At 51.6% G+C, this 26,204-nt stretch overlaps 2 protein-coding genes across 2 annotated transcripts; one reads left to right on the top strand and one right to left on the bottom strand.

Moving 5' to 3' along the window:
• The first annotated feature begins 1,597 nt into the window (after positions 1–1,597).
• On the top strand, positions 1,598–4,180 carry LOC311356511 (growth arrest-specific protein 1). Its single transcript, XM_084476303.1, has one exon. It carries the CDS (start codon positions 2,040–2,042, stop codon positions 2,817–2,819), a length of 780 nt encoding a protein of 259 aa, XP_084332429.1. The 5' UTR covers positions 1,598–2,039; the 3' UTR covers positions 2,820–4,180.
• A 5,785-nt stretch (positions 4,181–9,965) lies between these two features.
• Positions 9,966–25,895, bottom strand: ulk3 (unc-51 like kinase 3). Its single transcript, XM_084476128.1, has 17 exons — positions 25,539–25,895; positions 25,164–25,303; positions 24,502–24,642; positions 23,715–23,835; positions 23,007–23,102; positions 22,471–22,614; positions 21,756–21,838; positions 20,183–20,338; positions 19,139–19,244; positions 18,453–18,493; positions 17,542–17,644; positions 16,905–16,969; positions 16,062–16,140; positions 14,869–14,909; positions 13,818–13,865; positions 13,281–13,344; positions 9,966–11,306 (listed from the first exon to the last, which is right to left on the bottom strand). Exons 2-17 carry the CDS (start codon positions 25,266–25,268, stop codon positions 11,290–11,292), a joined length of 1,410 nt encoding a protein of 469 aa, XP_084332254.1. The 5' UTR covers positions 25,269–25,303; positions 25,539–25,895; the 3' UTR covers positions 9,966–11,289.
• Positions 25,896–26,204: the final 309 nt, after the last annotated feature.

The following is a 26,204-nucleotide window of genomic DNA, read 5'->3' as shown; positions in this document are numbered from 1 at the left end:
GAGAAACCCGCCGAGCAGCAGAATGGAGGGCGGAGGTGGGCTCACCTGACCCAACGACGACCAGCGACGGAGAGCCTGGTTTGTTTTAGTTAGGTTATGAAAAAATGATTAATTTTTTTTTTTTTTAAGATGTTGGTGGAATGTATATACATGAGGTAATTATTAATTATTAATACTTTAATAAGGTATAATATACAATATTATAATAAGGTGTTACTATAACACCACCACTGCTGTGCATGTGACTCCAGTCAGGTGAAAAATATAAAATAAATAACAGTTTTGTATCCATACATAGCCTATGTGTAACTACATATCTATGTCAACATTGAGGTGTGTGAGGGTGTGTGTGTGTGTGATTGATGGATGGACGGACAGACGACAAACAGAAAAAGGGACAGACAAACAGACAGATAGTAGATAGATAGTCAGTCCATCAGGCTCGGTAAGGTGGTCCACCGCTGCTTCTCTGCTGTGTGTACGACTGCAGGCCTGAAACAACTTTGCAAAAATCTTGAGACAGCCTGAACCCCCGCCCATCCCCCCTCCCCCACCCGGGTCGTTACCATCTCAATGCGGGGAGCCCGGCCTATTGGGAGTTCTCAAGTGTGGCGTGAAAGGGGAGAGCTGTAAAATACATTGATGCTGAAACCTCTCTCCATTGATAGGCCCCAGTGCGTGAACAATCTCCAGCCTTGGAGACACTGGCCCGCTGCATAGCCAATCTCACACAATTGGGGTGAAACGGGCCAGAAAATACCATTCTCTCCCATTCTCTGCTGTCAATCGGGGCTTAAAGCGGCAGAATGACGAGCGGTGGGCAGAGCCGGAGGAAAGGGCGACAATTAGGGAGAAGTTAGAGGAGGACGCGTCGCCTGCAGTCCTCTCCCTGCTCTGGATCTCTGGAGAGAGGCACTACTTTAGAGAGGGAAGTCATCAGGTCTTCTCCCTGCTCTGGATCTCTTGAGAGAGGCACTAGTCCAGAGAGAGACGGTGTGTTGTTCTGCAGAAGGTCGGAGCAGCGGTCTGCAGATGTGATCTCCTCGCATCGGAATGTGTTCTGACGGCTCCTGAGCAGATAGGACAGCCTACTGCCCGGACCACACACACACACACACACACACACACACACACACACACACACACACACACACACACACACACACACACACACAGACACACACACACACACACACACACACACGACATACACACACACACACACACACACACACACACCGCGGGATTCCTACACACAACCTTATAAACATCTCGTGCATCTCATCATATACCGTGTGGAATTGCCAGAAAAAAAAACATGTTGCTATAGAAATGGGTCCTGCGGCTGAATCCCGGCTGTGGACCAATGGGAGGCCCGTATTCTAACTAAGAGAGGGGGAGGAGAACTTTCCTTTCTGTGTTTCTGCAGGAGGAGGGGTGCTGTGGGGAAATGCTCCACGGAGCGTGAAGCGTAACTGCAGGAGGGACAAAGGCGCATAGCGGGAGAAGCGGTACAGACCCACAGCTCCGACCGTAAGAATCCACGGAATACGCGCAGGGACGTTCGGGTCCCACACGGAGAAACCAGTGAAACCTGTCCGGGATCCCACAGCCGGGAGGATGACTTCGCGTTTACGAACGGAGACGTGGACGGTAACTTTGCAAAGAATGAGTGTCAGCGGAGGACCGGGGGCTGTTGGACATGGAGGAGCCCGGGACCGTGCGCACTGAGGCGGGGAAACTCTGAAGAGAGGACGCCCTCTCTCCACCGAAGAGAAGACACACTCCACGGAAGCGGCTTTCCACGGGACAGGAGTCCAACTTCCTCGTCGGAATAAGTTTTCCTGGGTTCGCCTAACTTTTTTTGAACGTGCAAAGTAACGGGAAGCGCCTGATCGGAGCCGTTAGCCCATTGGATTATAATGAGGGGTGCGAGCGGGACACGAATTAACACATAGTGGAACTCCTGGTCACACAATGAGCCCATCTCTGCGGGGGGCCAGGCGCGCGTCACGCCGCTAGAACCTCAGTCCTACAGCATGAAATGTGGGTGTAGCGCCGTGGCGCTGCTCCTGTGGGTGAAGCTGCTGGCGGTGCTGCTGGTGGTGGAGGTGGTGGTGGTGGACGCCCAGCTCATCTGCTGGCAGGCCATCGTGCGGTGCCAGGACGAGCCGGCGTGCCACCTGGCCTACGGTCAGTACCTGGCGGCGTGCGAGGGGAACCTCAGGGGCACGCGGAAGCAGTGCCCGAGCCACTGCATCAGCGCCCTGATCCGCCTGAACCACACCCGCACCGGGCCCGACCTGGAGACCTGCGACTGCGCCCAGGACCCCGAGTGCGTCCGGGCCAAGCAGGCCATCGAGCCATGCCTGCCCCGCAGACACCCGGGCGACGCCGGGGGCATCGGCTGCACCGAGGCCCGCCAGCGCTGCGAGGAGGACAGCAGCTGCCACTCCTCGCTGACTGCCTACCTGTCCTACTGCGGGCAGCTCTTCAACGGCCGCAAGTGCTCGTCGCGGTGCAAGGCCACCATCCAGCAGATGCTCTTCATCCCCAACGGCGTGCTGCTGAACCGCTGCGTCTGCGACGGGGTGGAGAGGCCCTTCTGCGAGGTGGTCAAGGAGAACATGAGCAAGCTGTGCTCCATGGGAGACCAAGGCGCGCACTCTGAGCAGCCCGAGGTGGACGACCTGTACGAGGACGAAGACTACGAACCCAAGAACGACCGAGACGAGTACCCGGACACGCAATCAGGGGCCGGGCGGCTGGCCTTCGGTCTGCCGTTGCTGTATTGGCCCCTGGCTCGGATTCTAGTTTGAGGGCCTCTGGATGAAGCGGTGGCTGGAGGGGTTCCCTGACCTAGATGAGCAGCAGGGTGATGGTGGGGCGCAGACTTGCGGACCCCCCGTGGACTTTGTATATGTAATTGAGCAAATGAAGGAGCTCTTCCCTTCCCTCAGAGACTACAGATCCTCTGTGTGCAGATGGATCGTTGTACAAGTGGACGCTTTAGCTTCTATTCTCTTGAGAAACCACCGGAGATGTCATGTCTGGTGTCATGGTTGGTGAGGTGCCTGTCGGTTCCAGAACCAAGCAGAGATGGACTGTGATCCCGGGGCCCCGCACTGCTGCTGCTGCTGCTCGGGCCCCTGGTCATCAGTGTTTTGGTGTGTTTACCGCCGTCACCTAAACAGCCCAGCAGTTTGTTTAGCTAGGTCTCAATGGCCCTTGGAGTGTGGCTTTATTAAGACTAAAAACAAACAGGGGGGGCCGGCGGCCGTGCTGTGTTTGCTCTCCACTCCGTCCCGGGGCCCCCGCTTTGTAGACCACACTTCAGATATCTGTGTCAACGGGCCAGGAGGACAAACAAGGCTCTGTGATCAGTGCCTTCAATGAGCTCCAGTGCCTCTCGCTCTCCTGTCTCCCTGTATGCCATGTTTTTATTGATCTTTTAGCACCGTAGCACCCGTCACACACACACACACACACACACACACACACACACACACACCTCTCCTCCAAGGGCCTCCCCTGATGAGTCGGCACCCCCACCCCGTCCCGCGGGGAACTCAAACCTCCGTGGATATTTATGAAGCTTTGTCGAGTTCACAACGTGCACATGGCGACAAGATGGACTATTATACAATACGAAGGAAATACCTCACACACACGGCCAGGAAGACGGCTTTCTACTCAAGTTGGCCCTTCCAGAAGAATGTAGGAAAAGGGTTCCTGTTTCAGAGTGAGCTGCGTGTGAACACACGAACCATGTCCGTGTTTGAGATGTGTTCAGAGACAGAAACGTTGGACTCCCATCGCAACAGGAGCTGAATACTGTTTGCTGAATGTGTTTGTAATAACACATCACGCTTTGGCATGGACTTCATGTTATTTGTGGGAGCGGCTTCACGGAAAGTGTTTTAGTTTTAGGGCAATTCAGAAGGCTGGCTCAGCAATTGTTTGCATACTTTGAAAACCATCCTGTGTGATGGTCCATTAGTAATATCTACTTTTGCACAGTTTTCCTCGCTGCCCCTGTTTATATCTTCATGCCAGAATTTTTCAACCGTCGACCACTGCCTTATTATAGTGAAGTGCCTTGCTCATCATGGGAACCTCAGCAATAGTTAACTTCTCATTGACTTCCTATTGGTTGATTGACCTGCAGTCTTTCCATGCTTCCCCACAGTGAAACAAAAGAAGGCATTCTGTTCCTCTGATCCGTAGTAAAGGAGCATGTTTCCTGTCTTTTCACGTGTCTCTAAACTAATCTCTATTTTTGTATGAAGCTCATGAATGTTTATTTCAGTGTTTGAACATCTAGCGGTTAATTAAAGGGAACTTGTTGATATTTGTTAAATTATGAAGGTAGAGATTGGTGAATGTATGTATATCACACTTATATGCTGTATGTCATGTTTACTTTAATGTTCAAGTTAATACAATAACACATTCTATTAGCAGTCTGATTTTATACACAAAGTCTGAAGTAACATCACGTTTCATCTCAGTGCTGAGAAAACGCCAGAGCACTCTCCTCTGTATGCATTTGTTGTTTTTGTAATAAACTGTTTTTGAACTGTTAAAGCTTGTTTCTCTAATGTACAAAACCAGCCTTTACAGTAACATAGAGTTGACATTAGGAATGACAAAGGGAGATGAGACTTTAGGCAGATGAACTTTCTAAATGAACACGTTCACATTGGACCACAGCCCGGGTGAAACCGTACTACTGTAGATAGGGGGTGTTTATTGTGATGGACCAAACTGGGAGAAACTGATTCATTAACGTCCACTTGGCATCCTAAAAGAGCTCTATTTTCTCTCTCTCTCTGCCCGCCTGTTTCTGTCATAATGCTGCTATTGTGTAATACCTAAGGGATTAAATGTGTAACCTAAACTCTGGCAGGAATTTCAACTCTCCACTCCGGAACACATCCTCATTGACTTCAACAGAGATGTTGGTGAGATACGGTCCAACCCGCGGGCCGAAGGATCCTTCACTCGTTCTCAGGGCAGAGACCAGCTAACCATCAAAATGAATATATTTCATATGTTCTATGGAAGCCACTGCATGCAGTAGAGTTGCCTGCTTGTCTTTCGTCCTCCCTGCCAAGGACTTCAAACTGTGGTTTACTCATTATTTGCCGAAGTATTTACGAGTCATTAGCAAACCGTAAAGCGGGGTGTCTTGAGTTGGAGTCATTTGGCTTTAGTGCCCGGCCGCTGCAGAGTTCACACCTGGTGTTTTGATTTCGGTTGTACGCTCAGAGTTTGGCCCATTTTCTTGGTCGGGACGTAAAACAGCAAAAGGTTCCCAAAGCTTGAAATGTTTGAATTGTAAATGTATTGTATTAACAATAATCAGCATTCATTATTTGATCAGTTTGATTTGGTTTAGTAGTGTAAATGGTCCTCTGTTAGTTACACTCGGTAGGACAGATTGAAGACGGTTCTATGAAGGTCTATGAAAACGGTTTTATGAAGTTCTGTGAAGACGGTTCTATGAAGATGGTTCTATGAAGTTCTATGAAGACGGTTCTATGAAGTTCTATGAAGATGGTTCTATGGCCGTTCCTCTGTCAATGTTTTAAACTATAGTACACTAGTGCGTTCCAGTAGTTGCAAAAATTGTCATGTCATTAACAAATTGTTTTGGTATGACTTTCCTATTCCCTAGGGAACGTCGATGCCGTTTTCAGACGTCTCTGACTGTCTCTCTCCACGACCACAGGAATGCTTTCCACTGCATTTTCAATTTCAATTGTGAAACAAAATAAGAGAGTGCAAAAGAGAAACTTTTAACTTACAACACACTTCAGCTGAGTTGAAAGCTTCAAAGTGCTGTTGAGAAACACACACACACACATGCACACACACACACACACGCACACACACACACACACACACACACACACACACACACACACACACACACACACACACACACACACACACGCACACGCACACGCACACGCACACACACACACACACACACCCCAAAGGGTATTTTTCATTGTTTTATGTGGGCAAAAAGTAAATAAAAGATTTGTCCCAGGCTACAGCGGTCGTCTGAGTTGTGCTTTACTGTAGTTGTTGGTTGGAGTTAGAAACCTCCATTGCCTACATCTCCACCTCCCTCCCATCCAGCCCCCCCCACCCCCTCCAAATACCCCCACCCGCTTCTGGGAACCAAATCAAAACAAACATGAGCCGAGCGGTCTGGGGTTGGGGGGCTGAGGGGGGGGGGAGGGGGGCGGGGGGCGGCCACAGAGGCAGCACTGTGCTGGAGCCCATTTTCTAAATTATCTTTATTCAACGTTCCTTTGGAACAAACCCCTAACCCCCGGCCCCCGCCCCCTCACCCCCACTCCCCCAGCCCTCCACCGCCCGACCAGCAAAGTGGGAATGACACGGGGATTTGCGGAGGAGCGTCTGCAGCCTCGGCCGCACAATGTTCCATTCACAAAGGGAGTCTCGCCGCCGCGCCGTGGGGACGGGCCGAGGAGTCAAGGGCGGCCGTGACTCCGTCCCCGGAGCACCGACCCAGACCCCCCCCGCTCTCCCTGCTCAGATACCCCACTCTGACACTAGGGGCCATACCACTCTGAGGCTGGGGGCCACAGCACTCTGAGACTAGGGGCCACACCACTCTAACACTAGGGGCCACACCACTCTGAGGCTAGGGGCCACACCACTCTGACACTAGGGGCCACACCACTCTGAGACTGGGGGCCACACCACTCTGAGGCTGGGGGCCACAGCACTCTGACACTAGGGGCCACACCACTCTGAGGCTGGGGGCCACAGCACTCTGACACTAGGGGCCACACCACTCTGACACTAGGGGCCACACCACTCTGAGGCTGGGGGCCACAGCACTCTGACACTAGGGGCCACACCACTCTGAGGCTGGGGGCCACAGCACTCTGACACTAGGGGCCACACCACTCTGAGGCTGGGGGCCACAGCACTCTGACACTAGGGGCCACACCACTCTGAGACTAGGGGCCACACCACTCTGAGACTAGGGGCCACACCACTCTGACACTAGGGGCCACACCACTCTGAGGCTGGGGGCCACAGCACTCTGACACTAGGGGCCACACCACTCTGAGGCTGGGGGCCACAGCACTCTGACACTAGGGGCCACACCACTCTGAGGCTGGGGGCCACACCACTCTGAGACTAGGGGCCACACCACTCTGACACTAGGGGCCACACCACTCTGAGGCTGGGGGCCACACCACTCTGACACTAGGGGCCACACCACTCTGAGGCTGGGGGCCACACCACTCTGAGGCTGGGGGCCACACCACTCTGAGACTAGGGGCCACACCACTCTGAGGCTGGGGGCCACACCACTCTGACACTGGGGGCCACAGCACTCTGACACTAGGGGCCACACCACTCTGAGGCTAGGGGCCACACCACTCTGACACTAGGGGCCACACCACTCTGAGGCTGGGGGCCACACCACTCTGAGACTAGGGGCCACACCACTCTGACACTAGGGGCCACACCACTCTGAGGCTAGGGGCCACACCACTCTGACACTAGGGGCCACACCACTCTGACACTGGGGGCCACACCACTCTGAGACTGGGGGCCACACCACTCTGAGGCTGGGGGCCACACCACTCTGAGGCTGGGGGCCACACCACTCTGAGACTGGGGGCCACACCACTCTGAGACTGGGGGCCACACCACTCTGAGACTGGGGGCCACACCACTCTGAGACTGGGGGCCACACCACTCTGACACTGGGGGCCACAGCACTCTGAGGCTGGGGGCCACACCACTCGGAAAGGGGGACTGGGTGCCACACTACTCTGAGAGGGGGGAGACTGGGGGCCACACTACTCTGAAGCAGACCTCTGCTATCAACACGGCCAAGAAAAGAGAAGGGGGGGAGAGAGAGAGAGAGATGGGTGGGGGGGGGGGGGGGGGGGTGAGAGGGAGAGAAAGAGAGAGAGATGGGAGTGAGGGAGAGGGGGATCAGAGCGAGAGATGGGGGGGGGTGAGAGAACGAGAGGGGGATGAGAGGGAGAGAGAGAGAGAGAGAGAGAGAGAGGGAGAGAGAGAGAGAGGGAGAGGGAGAGAGAGAAGCCTAGCTTAATAATTGGTCTCAGTGGAGCCCTAGTGCAATGGAGGCCAATTAAACCACAATGCTGTAAGTTGTGGTTTTGGAAAATGGGAATCTGGGGGGATGGGGCTGTGTTTCTCAGTGAGTTCATGGCAAACCTTTGTGTACATTTATTTGTGCGTGCGCATGTGCGCGCGCGTGTGTGTGTGTGTGTGTGTGTGTGTGTGTGTGTGTGTGTGTGTGTGTGTGTGTGTGTGTGTGTGTGTGTGTGTGTGTGGTTGAGAGGGGGAGAGAGGAGAGACACCGATCTAGGGTTATACAGATACAAAGATAAATCCATTCTAACATAGATAAAATATAGATAAAAGAATCAAACACAGACAGAAAACTCAATAGGGTATTGTTGCCAAGTTGTTTTGGTCTGGTGTAAACCAGTAGGGAGAGAGGCATGAAATCCAGAAAGATATGATTTGATTCATAATGAAAGAAGTCTTCCATAAGTCCCTGCTCCAGTCCTCAGACCACTCTGAGCCAGGTTCTTGTGGTTCCTGGATTCAGGACTTGGGAGCTTGACTCTTCTGGAGAACAATGCCATCATGGTTCAAGTTTCACAAGCTTCTCCGGAGAGGACAGCCGCTTACTGCCATGGAAACTCCGTTAAATCTGTCGCTGTATGGGCACGTCTTTGTGATTTCACAAACGGGTTGAACCCATTGTGGTTCAATATGCAAAGTGCCATGTGATTTACTTGACCAGTTGACCTTAGGAGGAGAGGCAGGGCACGAGGGGCCAAAGTGGGAGTGGGGGGGGGGGGGGGGAATTAGCATACTCACAGCTCAACGCATCACTCAGCGAGGGGGACTGTGTAGAGATGCTATTTAACCCCTCTCCTTTTCATCAAATTCTTCTCTTTAAATTGAAAGAAAGACACATTCAAGTGTTCATTGCAGCACGGGTAATGCATCTCTTTTTGTATTGTTTAAACACTCAATACGGGCCAATATGCTTTATGTAAAGCCTTATGAGTATAAGGTCAAAGGTCAGATGGTATACAGAGCACAACAAAATAAAAAAAAACGCAAAAACCTGGAGCTGTCGCAGATGAGTGCAGCTGAGCTGAGAAAACGAGTAAAAAAAACCAAAGCAAATATCACAAATTAAATAAATACTCCAGAAAGATCCGAGTCGACGGGCCGTATTATTTTCCAGCCGTGTGCGCGGGCCGGAGCATAAGCGTCCCTCAGTGTCGGGATGGCAGCCTGCCCCGCTGCTTCCTCTGCAGCTGGGCCCACAGACCCCGCCCTCCTAGGACCCGGGGGCTGGCCCGGGACCAGACCCTCCTAGAACCCGACCCTGGTCCTCCTGGGGCTGGCCCGGGACCAGACCTCACCCTCCTAGGACCCAACCCTGGTCCTCCTGGGGCTGGCCCAGAACCAGACCCTTCTAGGACCCGACCCTGGTCCTGGGGTGCTGGCCCGGGACCAGACCCTCCTAGGACCCGACCCTGGTCCTGGGGTGCTGGCCCGGGACCAGACCCCGCACTCCTAGGACCCAGGGGCTGGCCCGGGACCAGACCCTCCTAGGACCCGACCCTGGTACTCCTGGGGGCTGGCCCGGGACCAGACCCTTCAAGGACCCGGCTCTAGTCCTCGGGCTGGCCCGGGACCCTGCCCTCCTAGGACCCAGGGGCTGGCCCGGGACCAGACCCCCCTAGGACCCGGGCCCCCAGTAGTGGGGCTGGCCCACCCCTCTTCCCCCGCCCCCACCACTAGACTCTACCCCCGTCCCCTCATCAAGATCTGGATGATGAATCAATCAGGAACACATTTCAAAATAAGAAGACAGCACTTTTTAATTCACACTTTTAATTCATTCAATATGAGCAACACAACCGCAAAGAAAGCAAGTGAACCAAAAGCTTCTCTTGACTTTGTTTCACCAAAACACTTAAAGTTCCCATTCAGGAGAGTGTAAATCCTTCCATACTGCAATGTGAAGCGGGCCGGCGAGGGATTTCAACCTCCACTCTGAGGTCCTGTTCGCTGTTCGCTGAGCGCCTCAGAGTGCGGCGGCTGCCAAACCCAAACCCCAGGAACCACGCAGGTCCAGGGTAAATAAGGCACAGGTCGGTCTCTCCAGGTCTCCCCTCTTAGTGGTGGGGAGGAACCATCAGTGGAAGGGCGGGGGGGGGGGGCTGTGGTCGGCCAGGAGGTGGGAGTGGTAGGGAGGATGAGAGACAGCAGGGAACCCATGACTGATCATCTAGAGCATCTACAGGGGCGGGGGCGAAAGAGAGAGAGAGAGAGAGAGAGAGAGAGAGAGAGCCTGGCTGTGGTGCTCCATGTGCAGAGCAACGGCTGCTGCAGACATTCTTTTTATTCAGTTGTCAGAGAGAGAGAACAAGAACGAGAGAGAACGAGAACGAGAACGAGAACGAGAGAGAGAGAGAGAGAGAGATTTGTTTTTGTAGCATTTGTTTGTGGGTGTGTGTGTTTGCATGGTGAAGCCTTAATGTGATGCACAAGGATAATATCACATGACATAATTTGTTTCACAGTGAGTCAATATACAGTGTGTGATGTTGCAGGCATGCTTGTTTGAAAGGTACATGTCAACATGTTGTGTTAAAAAAAAAAACTTTCCCTTCAAAAAACACTGCGATGTGAGACCAAGTCCTCCGGTGTTTTGGCAGAAGTCTTGATGGCTTGAAGAGTTCAAAAGAAGACTGACGGCAAAAACTCACAATCCCTATTGGGTAGAACACTATCTGATCCGCTCCTCAGAAACTTTGTTTTCAGACCAGATTAGCTGTTGTTTCTCCACGGTACGGATCAGAGTGGTGCTCCTCAGCCGACATCTGGCTGAGCACAACAACCGGGCAGCGTCCACCAGACACGTCCAGGGAGAGAGCTTGGCTGGCGGCCGGCTGCCCATTAGGGGAGGCGTGCTACCGGGCGTCAGGCTGCTCTGCTGCTATTTCTGGGGATGGTTCGCAGCAGTGGTGTCCTGGAGCCTGGACCTGGAGCCTAGAGCCTAGAGCCTAAAGACTGGAGCCTAAAAACTGGAGCCTGGAGCCTGAAGCCTGGAGCCAGTAGTCTGGAGCCTATAGCCTGGAGTGAGAGGCCTGGAGCCAAGGAGCCTGGAGCCATTTTCACCATAGGGGGGTTGGGTAAACGGAGAGGGCATATCTGTGGTGCAGCACTTCACTGCAAACAGCAGGCTGAGAAACAAAACAACACAGCAGTTATTAGGGGGGGGTTGTCGTCTGTATTAGTGGACCGCCTCACACAGCACTTTCAACATTCCTATTTCCGTAGGTCCTTTGGCTCACAACCATGGAGGCCGGGCGCACTCAGGCCGTGGGTGGGAGTCACACATAAAGGCGTCTGACATTCTGAAGAGCTATTCTAATTCCTGGTGAAGGCGGCTCTCAAAGTAAGGGGGAATGCACGGGGTTCACATGTCAACATTGTCCTACGACAACGAGCCTATAGCGTGGCCCAGTCACTAGGGAAAGACCTTTTAGCGTGGGATAAAACCCCACAGCGCCATCATCCAGAACAGCACGGCTGGTGTTGAGAGAATGACACACTATAGCAGCAGCTGTAGGGACGCTGGCTGTTGCTTCTGATGCTAGGGCTCTGCTCCCGGTCCACACACTCTCATCACAAGCTTACAACCTTCTCACAACCCTCTGGCTCAATGCTCGCTCTCCGACACACACACACACGCACACACACACGCAAGCAATGTTGAAATAGTCAAAGCCAAGAGTTATGGTGTTGATTTTTGTTTTGGTGAATTTGATTAACAGTCATTTTGATTAACCTTGGGCAGAATAGTTGACCTATTTGATGAAAGCGACCCTCCATTCAGGGAATGGTCAGGATGTACTGGTCATGGATCACTGGCTGTACTGGGACTAGACCAGCTCTGTACTGGGACCAGACCAGCAGCAACAGCAAGAGCAGCAGAAGAGGACTACGTTCCTGTGAAACCTGAGCCTCCTCCCCAGTCCCTGAAGTTCCACCACTACTGCATTCTTTTTTTTACCCATAATTCCCCAAGAATGTCTGGCTGAAAACAGGATATTGTCGGCTCTCCGGTCCGTACGGCAGCGGAGCTCAGCACAAAATGGGAATTAGTGGTTGTGCGAGTTCTGAGGTAGCAGGGCAAAATAATAATGATATATATATATATATATATATATATATATATATATGTTCCTGTCACATAAACAGCATTACGAAATGCGGATTAAATGCATGTGCAACGTTGGATGTGCTAGTGCATGCATGTGCAAGCAAAACTGAGTGTGTTTGTGTGTGTGTGTGTGTGTGTGTGTGTATGTGAATGTGCATGCATGTATGTTTGTTTGTATGTGTGTGTGTGTGTCTGAATGTGTAAGTGTGTATGTGTGTTTATGTGTGTGTGTGTGTGTGTGTATAGCTATGTGTATGTGTGTGTGTATGTGTGTATGTGTATATATGTATATGTGTGTATGTGTATATATGTATATATGTATATATGTATATGTGTGCATGTGTGTGCTCTAAGCTGAGCCCAGCCCCCTCCCCAGCGCTGGCTCCTTGAGGGCAGAGGGGCCCCGGCCCCCGGCTCAGAGGGCCCCCGGCTCAGAGCCGCTCGGAGGTCCCACAGGGTCTCCCGCGCCGTGAGGCAGGGGCTCGTGTTTTACTAGTGGAAAAACCTTCACCAAGGGGGGGGGGGGGTCATAACGACCCCGGGAAGACATTTCTCAATAATTCACCCCCCACACATTCAGACACACACACACACACACATTAAGATACATACACACACACATACACACGCACACATTCAGACACGCATTCAGATACACATACACACACATTCAGACCCACACAAACACGCGCATTAAGATACACATGCACAGACATTCAGACACGCATTCAGATACACACACACACACACACACACACACACACACACACACACACACACATTACGTTACACAAACACAGACATTCAGACACACATTCAGAATGACACACACACACAAACACACACAGTCAGACAGACATATACACATTCAGATAAACACACACACATTAAGATACACATGCACAGACATTCCAACACACACACACACACACACACACACTTGCTGACTTTGTACACGCACACACACGGGGTGAGAGATGCAGACACTCACAGCTTCTGACGGACTCAGACAGGGGCTCCCGGTCCTGGGACACGGCCTTCTGGGTCGTCTGCATCTGAGAGGACACACACACACGCACACGCACACACAGGCACACACACATACACACACACACACACACACACACACACCTAATGTGTGATTACATTTTCATACATTTAATGAATGCTGGGTAGTTTGTTATCTTAATGCAAATGACTGCAACTGCACATCCATGGAAGCATGTTTCTCTGTGACATTTCAGTCTCTGTCTCTAGCTCTCTCTCTGGCCCCCTTTCTGTCTCTAGCTCTCTCTCTCTCTCTGTCTCTAGCTCTCTCTCTGTCTCTAGCTCTCTCTCTGTCTCTAGCTCTCTCTCTGTCTCTAGCTCTCTCTCTGTCTCTAGCTCTCCCTCTGTCTCTAGCTCTCTCTCTGACTCTAGCTCTCTCTCTGTCGCTAGCTCTCTCTCTGTCTGTCTCTAGCTCTCTCTCTCTTTTTTGCTCTCTTCTGCTCAGGTTTTCTGATTTCTGTCATGAAGGAAGTGACCTCACCTTGATGTTCTCCTTGAGGTACTCTGCTCGGTTCATGAGGCTTTTGATCTGCAACCACAGATTAAATGCACATCACATACAGAAGGATGGAGCTGTACACCATGGATATACCTGTATTGTTAGCGAGGCGTTGTTACTTAACAACATAACATTGCAAAACAAAAAGGCTTTAACGTCCGTAACCGACGTGCATTCGATTTATATTATGACGGTGCAGCGATGCACACAACAGAAGTTCAAAAAGTTGTCTTAAATGTTATATCGCAGCCCGATCGAGGGGTTTGCTCCGCAATGCCCCAGGAGGGTATAGAACAGAGTGTAACTCTAGCAGAGGGGAGACGGCCTCACATGTGTGCTGCGGAGGCAGATATTAATGCACATGGTGGCCAGTCACTACCATATGTCTCCTCTTTGCTCTCTCACACACACACATGCTTTCCATTGAGCGCACACACACACACACACACACACACACACACACACACACACACACACACACACACACACACACACACACACACACACACACACACACACACACACACACACAGAACGAATTGATTAGCACGGCCCCATCTGAGTTTACTTAAGACAAGAGCAAATAAAACTTCAAATGGGAGGTTTAGGGTCTCTCCCTGAACCAGTTTGGTTTCAGAAACTGTTGTTGTTTCTGCGTGTTGCCGTCTTAGCAGTGGATCAAACAATGCACTAAAACAAGAAGGCTCTGCTGCTGGCCTCAGATCAGGCCTTTGTGTTAAACATCTTCTAATTCCCACAGCCATCCAAAAACACGCAATGTGTTTGACATGGAGGGGGGGGGCACAGAAAATACTACTACTACTACTACTACTACTCTAGTGTGTAGTGGAGAATGAGAGCTGAGGTACGATGACCCAGGGTCTGAGAAGACCGGAGCGTCTTGCGCGGCTCTGGGGAAATCTTAGGGGAATATAACATGACCTGTGATCCCTCTGTGACGATGATGGAGGGTGTCGTCAGGCCGGGTGAATATTACATAGAAATAACTTTGTTGTGTTTTTCCTGAACTCACCTCGCCGTGGAGCAGCTCCCGCCTGCGGCCCTGGGATTCAGCTGGGGAACACACACAGCGTCACGGAGAGGTGTGTGTGTGTGTGTGTGTGCGTTTGTGTGTGTGTGTGTGTGTGTGTACGTGTGTGTACAGAGTGTGTGGAGGATGAAGAGATGGATAGAAAAATACATTCTAATCCATAGCTCAGTTTATCTCATCATAGTGGAGGTGGAGGTGGTGTTGAGGTGGAGGTGGTGGTGGTGGTGGTGGAGGTGGTAGAGGCGGTGGAGGAGGTGTTTGAGGTGGAGGTGGTGGTGGTGGTGGAGGTCGTGGGGTGAAGGTGGTAGAGGTGGTGGACGAGGTGTTTTAGGTGGAGGTGGTGGTGGTGGTGGTGGTGGAGGTGGTGTTTGAGGAGGTGGAGGAGGTGGTGGAGGAGGTGTTTGAGGTGGAGGTGGAGGTGGTAGGGGTGGAGGTGGGGGCAAAAGATTGCTGCTGGCGGGACGACCCAGGGCTCCATGAGGATAAAGTGGGTCGGCATTTTCTCAATTAGGCGGCAATCAAGGAGCGGAGAAGGAGAGGGTAGAGACCCACAGAGACCCACACCATGGAGGGCAGAGAGGACAGTGCGTGCGTTAGAGAATGTGTGTGGGGAGGGGAGGGGAGGGGATGAGGAGGAGGAGGAGGAGGAGGAGGAAGAAGAGGAGGAGGGTCCCTCTTCGAGCAAGGCATGTCAGGAAGTTACAAAAGACCTTGGGCCAAACAAAGGGGCAATGTTTTCTCCCACAATCCCACTGGGGTTGTCTGCAGTGCCACTGAGCCATGCCCCCTGATCCCAGAGAGAGAGAGAGGGGTGGGGGGGGTGGTGCTGGTGGGGTGGAGGGTGGAGGTGGCGATGTGTGTGTGTGGCGGAGGGGGGCGTTGGAGCCATCCTCTATTAGAGAGATAATGGTTTTGATTTGTTTCCAGTGTGTAATAACATGGGGGGGATCAGCTGCCCAGAGTCAATGGGAAGCAGATGGAGCTGCTCTACCACACAGAGCGGGCTGGCAGCGCAGCCCAGACCCAGACCCAGACACCCAGACCCCCCAGAGACCCAGAACCAGAGACCCAGAGACCCAGAACCCCAGACACAGAAGAGACCCAGACCCAGAGAACCAGAGGCCCAGACCCAGAGGCCCAGACCCTAGAGGTCCAGAGTGTGTTCTGCCATGTACCTGCCAGTGCCAGCAGTAGCTCCCCCAGGCAGCTCTGGTAGAGGTCCAGCACCTCCTGGTCCTCAGACCCACCGTCCTCCTGGAACAGAACCAGTAGGGGTGGTAGTTAGGAGAGAGAGTGTTACCTTGGTGTTACCTCAGATTCCCATCTGGAAAGGCTAGGGGACGGGAAGGTTTGATTTCTAAGTAAACCAGATACAGTCTGGGTGGACTAATATCTTGAACGTTTGGTTCCAGACTCACAGATGAGAGGAGCCGGTTCAGATACCTTCTCTACTGATTCTCTGGTGCTGAACGGAGGAATCGGCCTTTATGGCGGACAGAAATCCAGACCGCGCCGGATTTCCCAAACTCCAAATCAGACTACGGGTTTAAATGCTGGATTTTCCCAACGGTTTGTGAACAACAAAAAACGTGGAAATGCTGAAGCAGCTTTGTGGAAAAGTTGCGAGTTTGAAAAAGCCCATCTCTTAGTGGAAACTAGACTCAGTCCTGGTGTAAATGCGTCGGTTGTGAGGTATGATCGTCACTGTGCCGTTTCCTTCCCAGCTCTTGCTGGAATGAGACCAGCACTTCTCTCCAGCAGAGACCTGGAGAGGTCGTTACTGCTGCCTCGACGTGAAAAAAGTTATAAAAACACTAAACCAGTGCCCATAAGCCAGGCAAAAGTACAGGCAGAAAAAACATTTCAAATACCTGCTTTACACAGACACAGTATTTCAAAAACACCGTCGTATTCTCCGTACACAAATCCCATGGGAACGGGAACTCTGTGATTTCCATGCTGATGGCCAATGGCTACATTCGCTCATACAAGACGTTTCCATTGAGGACCCGACTGACCTTGGCTATGGCGACACGAGCCAGCTCCAGGGCGGCCAGCAGTCGTGGTCGGTCCCGGGACATCTCTGGAGGAAGGTGGGAAGAGCAAAGGAGTTCAGTATAGTACCCAATAGTACCCAATGGGATTGGCTTTGATGGAAGAGTTTCCACTTGTGTACATTTAGGGAATTTAGCAGACGCTTTCATCCAAAGCGACTTACAATAAGTACATTTGTCAGAAGAAAGAGAAACAACAATATATCTGTCGGTACAGTAAGGATGTTTATAGAACCAAGTGCCAAGCACTAACAATTGTTAGGTTAACTCATTCCCCGTATTAAACAGAGATAGCTAGGATAAGTGCATAAAAGTGCATACATTAAGTACCAGGACGTACAACATACAATAAGTGCATAAGAGGTGTGTGTGTGGGGTGGGAGGGTAAGGGGCGAGGCTATGCAGTATTAGGTGAACTCTGAACTTGTCTTAAGCATTAACTTCAAAAGGTTTTGGAGTTATAATAAAATACTATGAGTTTACATTCATGGAATCTGCCACACAACGCTGGCTCTAAAGCTGTGGCCACCCAGGGCTCCGCAAGGGGGCCCTGGGTGGATGGCTGGGTGAGCCAGGGCCCCCGCTCCACAGGGGTCCTTACCTCGCAGGATGTCCCTGGCTGTCCGGGCCTCCTCAAAGTGCTCCCTGTTGTCCGACGCCACCAGTGCCTTCAGCTCCTCTGCTCGGGAGGCGTACTGGCTGACCTGCAGAGGGCGCCCACAGTCAGTCAACACCCTCGCGCCACACCCAGACCACGCCCACAAACCAGCCCGCATCTCGCAGAGACACGCCCACAAGTTGCGGCGGGCTGGAGGGAGCAGGTCAGAACACCATGGTTTAGAAAGTAGAAACGGTCGTGTTTTTTTGGTTTCCCAAAGAGCACGTGTGGGGGAGGGGTGTCTCGTGGTGACAGTGTTTGTCTCCCAGCTGAAGGGTTATTGGTTTGAACCCCAATATCCCCAGAGTACCTGTAGGTATCCCACAGAATGATGCCCCGCTCTCACCTGCTCATTACTATAACAACAGGAAGCTAACCATTTTGTCAATCTAAGTCCCATTGGATGAAAGGGTCCGCTGAATCCAAGCATCTGCTAAATGACGACATCTAAAAGGTAAACACGGACAGCAGCGCTAGGTATATTGAGTTCAGGACGGATACGTTTCGGTGCTGCATTCAATGTTCTAGTTATTGTGGTAATCTGGTGTTGAATCCTCTTCAACCAGTCTGCACATCCCCGGCCTGCAGCCCAACAGCCCTCAGCCTCGCCCCTCAGCCTCGCCCCTCAGCCTCACCCCCTCAGCCTCACCCCCTCAGCCTCGCCCTCACCCCTCAGCCTCGGCCCTCAGCCCCACCGTACCATTTGGTCCGGTCCAGACCATATGGCCACACACAGACCCCGAGTCAGGCAGACAGGCTATAATGAAGGGGAGGGAAGGAGAGAAACAACAACAACCGAGAGGTCCGTCTAAAAATAGAAAGCAACCCAAATAAGAGAGTGTGCATCAGCCCACCTTCTGCCTCAGGGTCTCCTTGCGCGAGCGGTCCGTCTCATCTGGGGGGGACAGGGGGGGGGACGGGGACACACACACACACAGATGTTATGGCTCTAAAACCCAAGAGTTTACTTTGCTGGTTCTAATGTGGATGAGTGGCAGGAAGACAGACAGACAGAGACAGACAGGGAGAGAGACAGATAGAGAGAGAGAGAGAGAGAGACAGACAGACAGACAGACAGACAGACAGACAGACAGACAGACAGACAGACAGACAGACAGACAGACAGACTGGGAGAGAGACATGGAGAGAAAGACAGAGAGAGAGAGAGAGCGAGGGAGATAGACAGGGAGACAAGGGGAGAGACAGACAGACAAGGAGAGAGACAGACAGACTGGGAGAGAGACATGGAGAGAAAGACGGCAGAGAGAGGGAGAGAGACAGGGCGACAGGGGGAGAGACAGACAGACAGGGCGAGAGACAGACAGACAGACAGACAGGGAGACAGACAAGGAGGGAGACAGACAGACTGGGAGAGAAACATGGAGAGAAAGACGGGGGAGAGAGAGAGAGAGGGAGACAGGGAGACAGGGGGACAGGGCAAGAGACAGGGGGTCAGGGCGAGAGGGAGGGAGAGAGACAGGGGGGTCAGGGCGAGAGAGACAGACAGACAGAGAGCGTGTGGTGCAGGTGGCTCCCTCACAGTGGACGGCGGGGACGAAGTGCTCCAGGGCGCTGCAGTAGAGGCTCAGCGCGGCGGCCCGCTCCCCCTCCTGGTCCTTCTCCACGGCCCGGAGGACCAGCTCCTTCTGAGGAGCCCTAACACACACACAAATAGACACACACACACACACACACACACACAACTCCCCGCCCGCCCACACACAAACAGACACACACACATCCCACCCCCCCCCCCCCCACACACACACACAAGACAGACAGACACACACATCCACATAGACACACATCTCCCCCTCACACACCCAACACACAACTCTGCCTCCCTCCCTCGCACACACAAACAGACACACACAAACACACACACACCCCTAGCGCACAAAAACCCACAATCTCCTAATGCATGCATGCAGGGCACTAATGCATGAAGGCACATGTAGGGCAGGCATGAACACAGACCTATGAGCACATGCACGGATGTGCCCAATATGCTTGTGCCGGCAAACACATACGCACACGCACACACACATGCACACGCACACACACGCACACACATGCACACGCACACATTATTTTCCTCGTAGGGATTTGTTTTCTCTTCTTTTTGGATCATAATGTTCTGTTGTTTACTCCTGGGGGGGTCACACAACTAAAATTTCCAGTCCGGTCCATCTAAGGTGAGTGTAAAGTGTATAGTTCTTTACACAGGCCACACAATGTGGGCACAATCCACTCACCTTCAACCCAATCCCCTCACCTTCAACACAATCCCCTCACCTTCAACACAATCCCCTAACCTTCAACACAATCCCCTAACCTTCAACACAATCCCCTAACCTTCAACACAATCTCCTACCCTTCAACACAATCCCTTAACCTTTAACGCTCCAAACCGGGCAACAGAGGAGAATTCCCAAGTGGGACCGCCGGGTAGAACTGTGGGACCAGGGAGAAGTGACACACGAGACGGACCGCCTATTGTACAACGGCTCCCAGTGTCCGGTAACCCGTTTGACCACTGTTCCAGAGCCTTCCCTTCCCCTTCCATAACCTTCCCTCAGCTCACCGCCTTCCCCAGGCTGTCCGGGCTGGCCATGTGCTCCAGGTCCACAAAGCCGTGGCTGAAGAACTGGGTGAAGGTGATCCGGGTCTCAGGGTTCCTCTCCAGGAGCCTCAGCAGGAGGTCCCGGCAGTCCGCAGACACCCGGGCCCCCGGGGGAAGCTAGAGAAAGAGGGGAGAGAGCGGGAGAGTGAGGGGGGAGAGGGGGGGAGGAGGGGGAGAGGAGGGGGGAGAGGGGAGAGAGAGGGGAGAGAGAGGGGGGAGAGGGGGAGAGGGGGAGAAAGAGGGGAGAGAGAGGGGGGAGAGGGGGAGAGGAGGGAGAGAGAGGGGAGAGAGAGAGGGGAGAGGGGGAGGGGGAGGGGGAGAGAGGGAGAAAGAGGGGGGAGAGGGGGAGAGGGGGAGAGGAGGGAGAGAGAGGGGAGAGAGGGGGAGAGAGAGAGGGGAGAGGGGGAGGGGGAGAAAGAGGGGAGAGAGAGAGGGGAGAGGGGGAGAGGAGAGAGAGAGAGGGGGAGAGAGAGGGGGGAGAGGGGGAGTGGAGGGAGATGAGGAGAGGGTGAGCAGGGTGAGAGGAGGGAGGGTGTGGAGGGTGAGAGGGGAGAGAGGATAGAGGCGGCAGGGTGAGGAGGGTGAGGGGTTTAGACCAGAACGACCTTCATGCTTCGCGCTATCAGCCAAAACATGAGCTTGTTACCGTGGGAACATAAAGTGGATGTGATAGAGGAAGATCTACAGAACCATCACTGAACAGCCTCAGTCCTGACCATGAGGAACTAGAAGGACAGTGACCTGTGGGGAGAATCGTTCTCTAGCTTTCATAGCTAATATTCACAATGTAGAACGCTAACACTAAACTCAAATATATCTTTACTGAGAAAGTATGCCACCTAGTGGTGCAGTAAAGAACGATTATCCAGGAATCAGAATCAGAACTGATTCAAAGGATCATTAAGAAAGAGAAACATGTTACCTCTCTTAGCCACAGTAGGCGTGTGTGTGGAGAATATCTAGGGTTCACCTCATCATAATCTTTACCTCATCAAAATAATTGACTCACAATCATCATCATAATAATACATAAGCCAGGTTACATAACCAAACACAATCCCCATACTGTGTACACAGTCCCCGTGTGAATACCCGTGATTACAAAGTGCTCTGTTGCACCCAGTTCCACCCCTCATCCTGGCATCCTGTGCCCCTCCCTAAACCAATCAGAAGAACCCAGCAGCCTGAAGCTATCATCAAAGGCCAATCAGCAGCAGCAGCTTTAGGCAGAGGCAGCAGTAGCAGCAGCAGCATTAGACAGGAATTCCCATTCCGACTTGACACCTCCGACCGCGTTAGGAATTAGCGTTAGACATAGAAATATCGCCCATAATATCGATATTTTAGTGAATAAAATAAGGCGCTCTAAACAGATTTCCCTGCTCCTGGAGGAAGCGCTCAACACTTGAATGAAGGAAACTTGAACGGAAGTTAGTTAGCTGGACCGTGAATAAAGGCCGAAATCCAGCACTTGTCTAACATTATATGAATTATTGCAGAATCGCTGTATGCCGATATATCGGGCACCACTCACCTCGATCGGCCGGTCACTGCGGATCTTCTCCTCCAGCTCAGCGTAGGACCGGGACGCGAACGGCGCCCGTCCGAACAGCGCCTCTACAGGGAGGGAGGGGGGAGGGGGGGAGACACACGCGGTGTTGGATAGAGAGCCGTCTGGGTTTGAGTCCCAGCCAAACCCTTGAGCAAGATGTCTCACCCCTCCCTATGTGCTCCATTATTACATGAATTCATCGTACATCTCTTCGGTGAAGCATCTCCTTAACGACTCAATATATAACTAGTAATAGTAGGGAAGTAATCCACGCTTATCAGCTGGGACAGAGGGAAGGTTAACCGCTGTGGTCGTATCAAGCTCCACTACATATGATTAAAGATCACACACCAAACAACACGACTATTGTTAGACTTCACTTAAAAATAGTACTAGCATCGTATCCTAGCTGTCTGTGTTGTATACGGGGAATGGGTTAACCTAGTGATTGTTAGTGCTTGGCACTTGGTTCTATGAACATCCTTACTGTACCGACAGCGATATATTGTTGTTTCTCTTTCTTCTGACAAATGTGCTTATAAGGTGTAAGTTGCTTTGGATAAAAGCATCTGCTAAACGCCCTCAATGTAAAGTGTAAATGTATTCCTACTAGCTTAACAACCTGCAGGCCACCTGCCTTGCCAGTGTTCTAAACGCCACACCCATACAGTACAGTACAGACAGAGAACCACATTACCGTAGAGGATGACGCCCACGGACCACAGGTCGACCCGGGAGTCGTACTGGCGCCGGCAGACCATCTCCGGGGCCATGTAGAGGGGGGAGCCCCGCAGGGCGCTCTGCTCGTCCCAGGGGGACATGTACGCCGCGAAGCCGAAGTCTGAAACGCCAACACCCCACCCGTCTGGTTAGGAGGAGGCTGGGGGGGTGGAGGTCGCTGGTCATGCCCAGTCTACACCCCTCTGGTTAGGAGAAGGCTGGGCTGGGTGGAGGCTGCTGGGAAGGCCCATACTACACCCGTCTGGTTAGGAGGAGGCTGGGGGGCTGGAGGTCTCTGGTCAGGCCCAGTCTACACCCGTCTGGCTAGGAGAAGGCTGGGCTAGGTGGAGGTCGCTGGTCAGGCCCAGACTATAGAGTGGGCTCACAAGCGTTTCAGTGCACCACCCGAACTCTGTAGTCCACTTCAGTAACAGAGGGATGGGGAGGTGGGTGAGGTGTGTGGTGTGTGAGGTGTGTGTGGTGTGTGTGTGTGTGTGTGTGCTGTGTGTTTACCTGATAGCTTTAATACAGAACCACTCAGGAGGATATTCTGGGGCTTCAGGTCCAGGTGGGAGATGTTTCTCCCATGAAGGTACTGGAGGGCACAGGCTGGTGGAGACATGACAAAATAACACGCTGGGGTCATGGAAATGTTGTACAACTTTTTTTCATTTCCATTTTTTGTTTTGGCACTAGCATTCATAACCTTTACGGATAGCTGCTGAGCACTGTAGGACCAGACGAGATGACATCATGTGATGTTTCAGCAACCCAAGCACATCCTTATTGGTTATTTGACCAAGGCATCCTTTGTCAAATAACAAGGACACGGGTATCCTTGGTCAAATAACCGACACAGTATGGCTCCTACTCCTCGTCACCATGACTCAAACCTCCCATAATACAGCAAGTAGTACGGTACCTGCAAGACCCGCAATCAATCCTAAGCTCATTTCAAACTTACAGGAAATGGCAGCATATACACTGTGAGTCGCATTAAACCTTATTACATTCGTCTCCATGTTAACCGTTTGGAAGCAGAAATACTTCTGAAAAAAAGAGCGTGAGAGAGAGTGAGTGAGTGAGTGAGTGAGTGAGTGAGTGAGTGAGTGAGTGAGTGTGTGAGAGAGAGGCCGATCTACTGTGTCAGAAGTCCATGTTAACCGTTTGGAAGCAGAAATCATTGCGGTAAAAAGGACAAGAGCCGAGACGACGCCTCACCGATCTGCTGCAGGAAGCGGTGAGCCACTCTCTCAGGCAGCAGCCTCCTGCTGTGGATGAAGCGCGACAGATCTCCTCCGGAGCACCACTCCAGGATCAGGTAGATGTTCTCACTGTCCCACTGGGAGGGAGAGACGACCACGTGTCCGACGAGTACATGAGGGACAGCGTTGTTAACCATCTCTAATACTATGGACACTCAGAGCAGGGCAACATGTTATGGTTATACTGACCGCTGCTCTGACCAGCGCACCACCCATGTGTACTAGAGTTGTTCCGATACGATACGAGTATCAGAAATTCCTCCAATACCGCCTTAAATGCAGTACCGGTATCGGCGAGTACGCAAGTCTAGTGCTGATCCGATACCATCACATGACTCATTTACTACACAGGCAGAGAACATCACAAACACTACTGTGTTATACTGCGTTCGTTAACGGTTGAGGTGGAAAGTTGGAATGGGAAACGCGTCATCTCCGACCTACGTGCGTTCAGGCTACCAAGTCGGAAAAACATGGATGCTCACGCTTAACTACAAGAGTACAAATGTATTATTATAATTATAAATAAAGATACAACTGTCTACAGTAAGTGAATTGACTATACATTGCTGTCATCATAAGAGCACCCTTCAATTAGAACAAGTGCTATTAGTAGTTACAATGCTAGACGCTGTATCGGTATATACTCAGGAATCATTCAGGAATCGTTCAAGAATAAGTTCAGGAATCGGAATCGGTATCTGAAAAGGAAAATATGGTATGGGAACATCTCTAATGTGCACCTGGAAGTCCTTCAGCTGGACGATGTGAGGGTGACGCACGGTCTTGAGGATCTCGATCTCCGTGAGGAGGTTCTCCATCGACGTCTTGTTCAACGTCTTCTTTGCCACCACCTTCACCGCCACCACTTCCCGGCTGTCCCCCTGTGAGATGAACACTGTGTTCTGTCCTGGACTTATCTTCACCCAAGCTCACCAAAGATACGTCAAAACTGAACTGATTTACACTGCAACCGGGGACACTAATGTTAATCCAGAAGAAATTTAAAAAAGCCTTTGATTATACTATGTGATGACACTGCATCTTTACTGTTAGCTAGACTGCAGGTTCTGTTTAGGTGACCTTAATAAACGTCGTTAATGTGACATAATGTTAATAAACATAATGTGACGTTAATAAACAGACGCTAATATGACGTTAATAAACAGACAAACAGGTGGACAAACGAGTTTTTGTCCTCCTGTTTGTTAAACTACCTGTGAAGTAGTTATCCAGCTCCCGTTTTCAACTAAAAGTAGGTACCAACTAATTATTTAAAGAAGTAAAATGAGAATAACCCTAACCCTAACCAAACACAGCAGACTTGTGTTACGGTCCATGGCTGAGGTGGTGCACCATAAGCATCTCCATCAGGTACGTCTGTTCCTCCAGAGGATCCACGCACCTTGCTGTAGGCTTTATACACCGTGGCGTAGGTCCCGCTGCCCAGTCGCTCCGTGAGGATGTAGTCCGCCAGTTTAGGAGGGGCGAAGGTCGAGTGGGAAGCCATGGCCACCACCGCATCAGATCTTCCTGATGAGGGATCTGAGGGGACAGGAATACATGCATGATCTCCGTCTCGTCCTGACAGCCTCAACCAGCGAGCCATTCAACACAGAAAGCCTTCACACACATGCAGGCCTACGTATCATGTTGTATCATTACTTTATACTATATATATGATGATGACATCATCTCAAGCGTGGAAGTCATCGATAGATAGTAAACACACGTCGCCTCTCATGCTGTCACTCAAACCGATCTGTTATTATAGACCTACCTGTTGGTTCTGGTGTTGATGGTGTTTGCAACGCGCTCACTACATCATGACAGGAGGAGCACTGCAGGAGCTCTACTGCCCTTTGCTCAGTTCCTGCAGTACCGGAGGCTGCAGCCTCAGGACCGCACTCCCAGGACCCTGTTTGTATTTTTTGGGTTTCTCCAAACAGAGGGCGAAGGTCTACTCTACATTAATTAGCTTTTTTTTGTTTTGTTTACGGTTTACGTTAGGTAAGTTAGTTAGAGATGGTTACGTTTAGGTATTACGTTAGGGATGGTTCAGTTAGGTTTTAGTGAGGGTTATGTCAGCGATTTTTAATATGGTTACGTTTATGTATTAGGTTATCTGCATGTTTCATAAGGTTTTCTTGAATGAGTAACCCATGAGATTCATTCGACATCCGAGGAAAAGTATAATCGCGTCCCGAGCACTGCGGTCCTGTGCGTGCGGTCCTGAAGCTGCAGCCCCCGGCGTTGCAGGAACATAACAACGTTTGCTCTGCACGTCAGCTGACGTTCAAACCCGCTGAGCGTAAAGTAGACTGACCCCTACCGCCGGCCTCCCGCTACTACACTATCTGAAGACCGATGCATGTCGTTTTAATTCAAGTGATGCTGAAGGTTCACAGGAACACAGGTTCGAACCGAAAACGCGTGCAGTTAGGTT

This window comes from Micromesistius poutassou (genome assembly GCF_964030765.1).
Source record: "Micromesistius poutassou genome assembly, chromosome: 12".
Lineage (NCBI taxonomy): Eukaryota > Metazoa > Chordata > Actinopteri > Gadiformes > Gadidae > Micromesistius > Micromesistius poutassou.
Note: the sequence above shows the minus strand (reverse complement) of the source record. Positions and strands in the feature narration are given on the sequence as shown.

What these genes read in the sequence shown, in the direction of transcription:
- ulk3 (XM_084476128.1), bottom strand. Translation starts at nt 25,268, where the DNA reads ATGGCTTCCCACTCGACCTTCGCCCCTCCTAAACTGGCGGACTACATC. An exon ending in CGGACAGCCTGGGGAAGGCG is followed by an intron (nt 19,245 to 20,182) that starts GTGAGCTGAGGG and finishes AGGGCTCCTCAG; the next exon opens with AAGGAGCTGGTCCTCCGGGC. An exon ending in GCTACTGCTGGCACTGGCAG is followed by an intron (nt 14,910 to 16,061) that starts GTACATGGCAGA and finishes TGTGTTCCCCAG; the next exon opens with CTGAATCCCAGGGCCGCAGG.
- LOC311356511 (XM_084476303.1), top strand. Translation starts at nt 2,040, where the DNA reads ATGAAATGTGGGTGTAGCGCCGTGGCGCTGCTCCTGTGGGTGAAGCTG.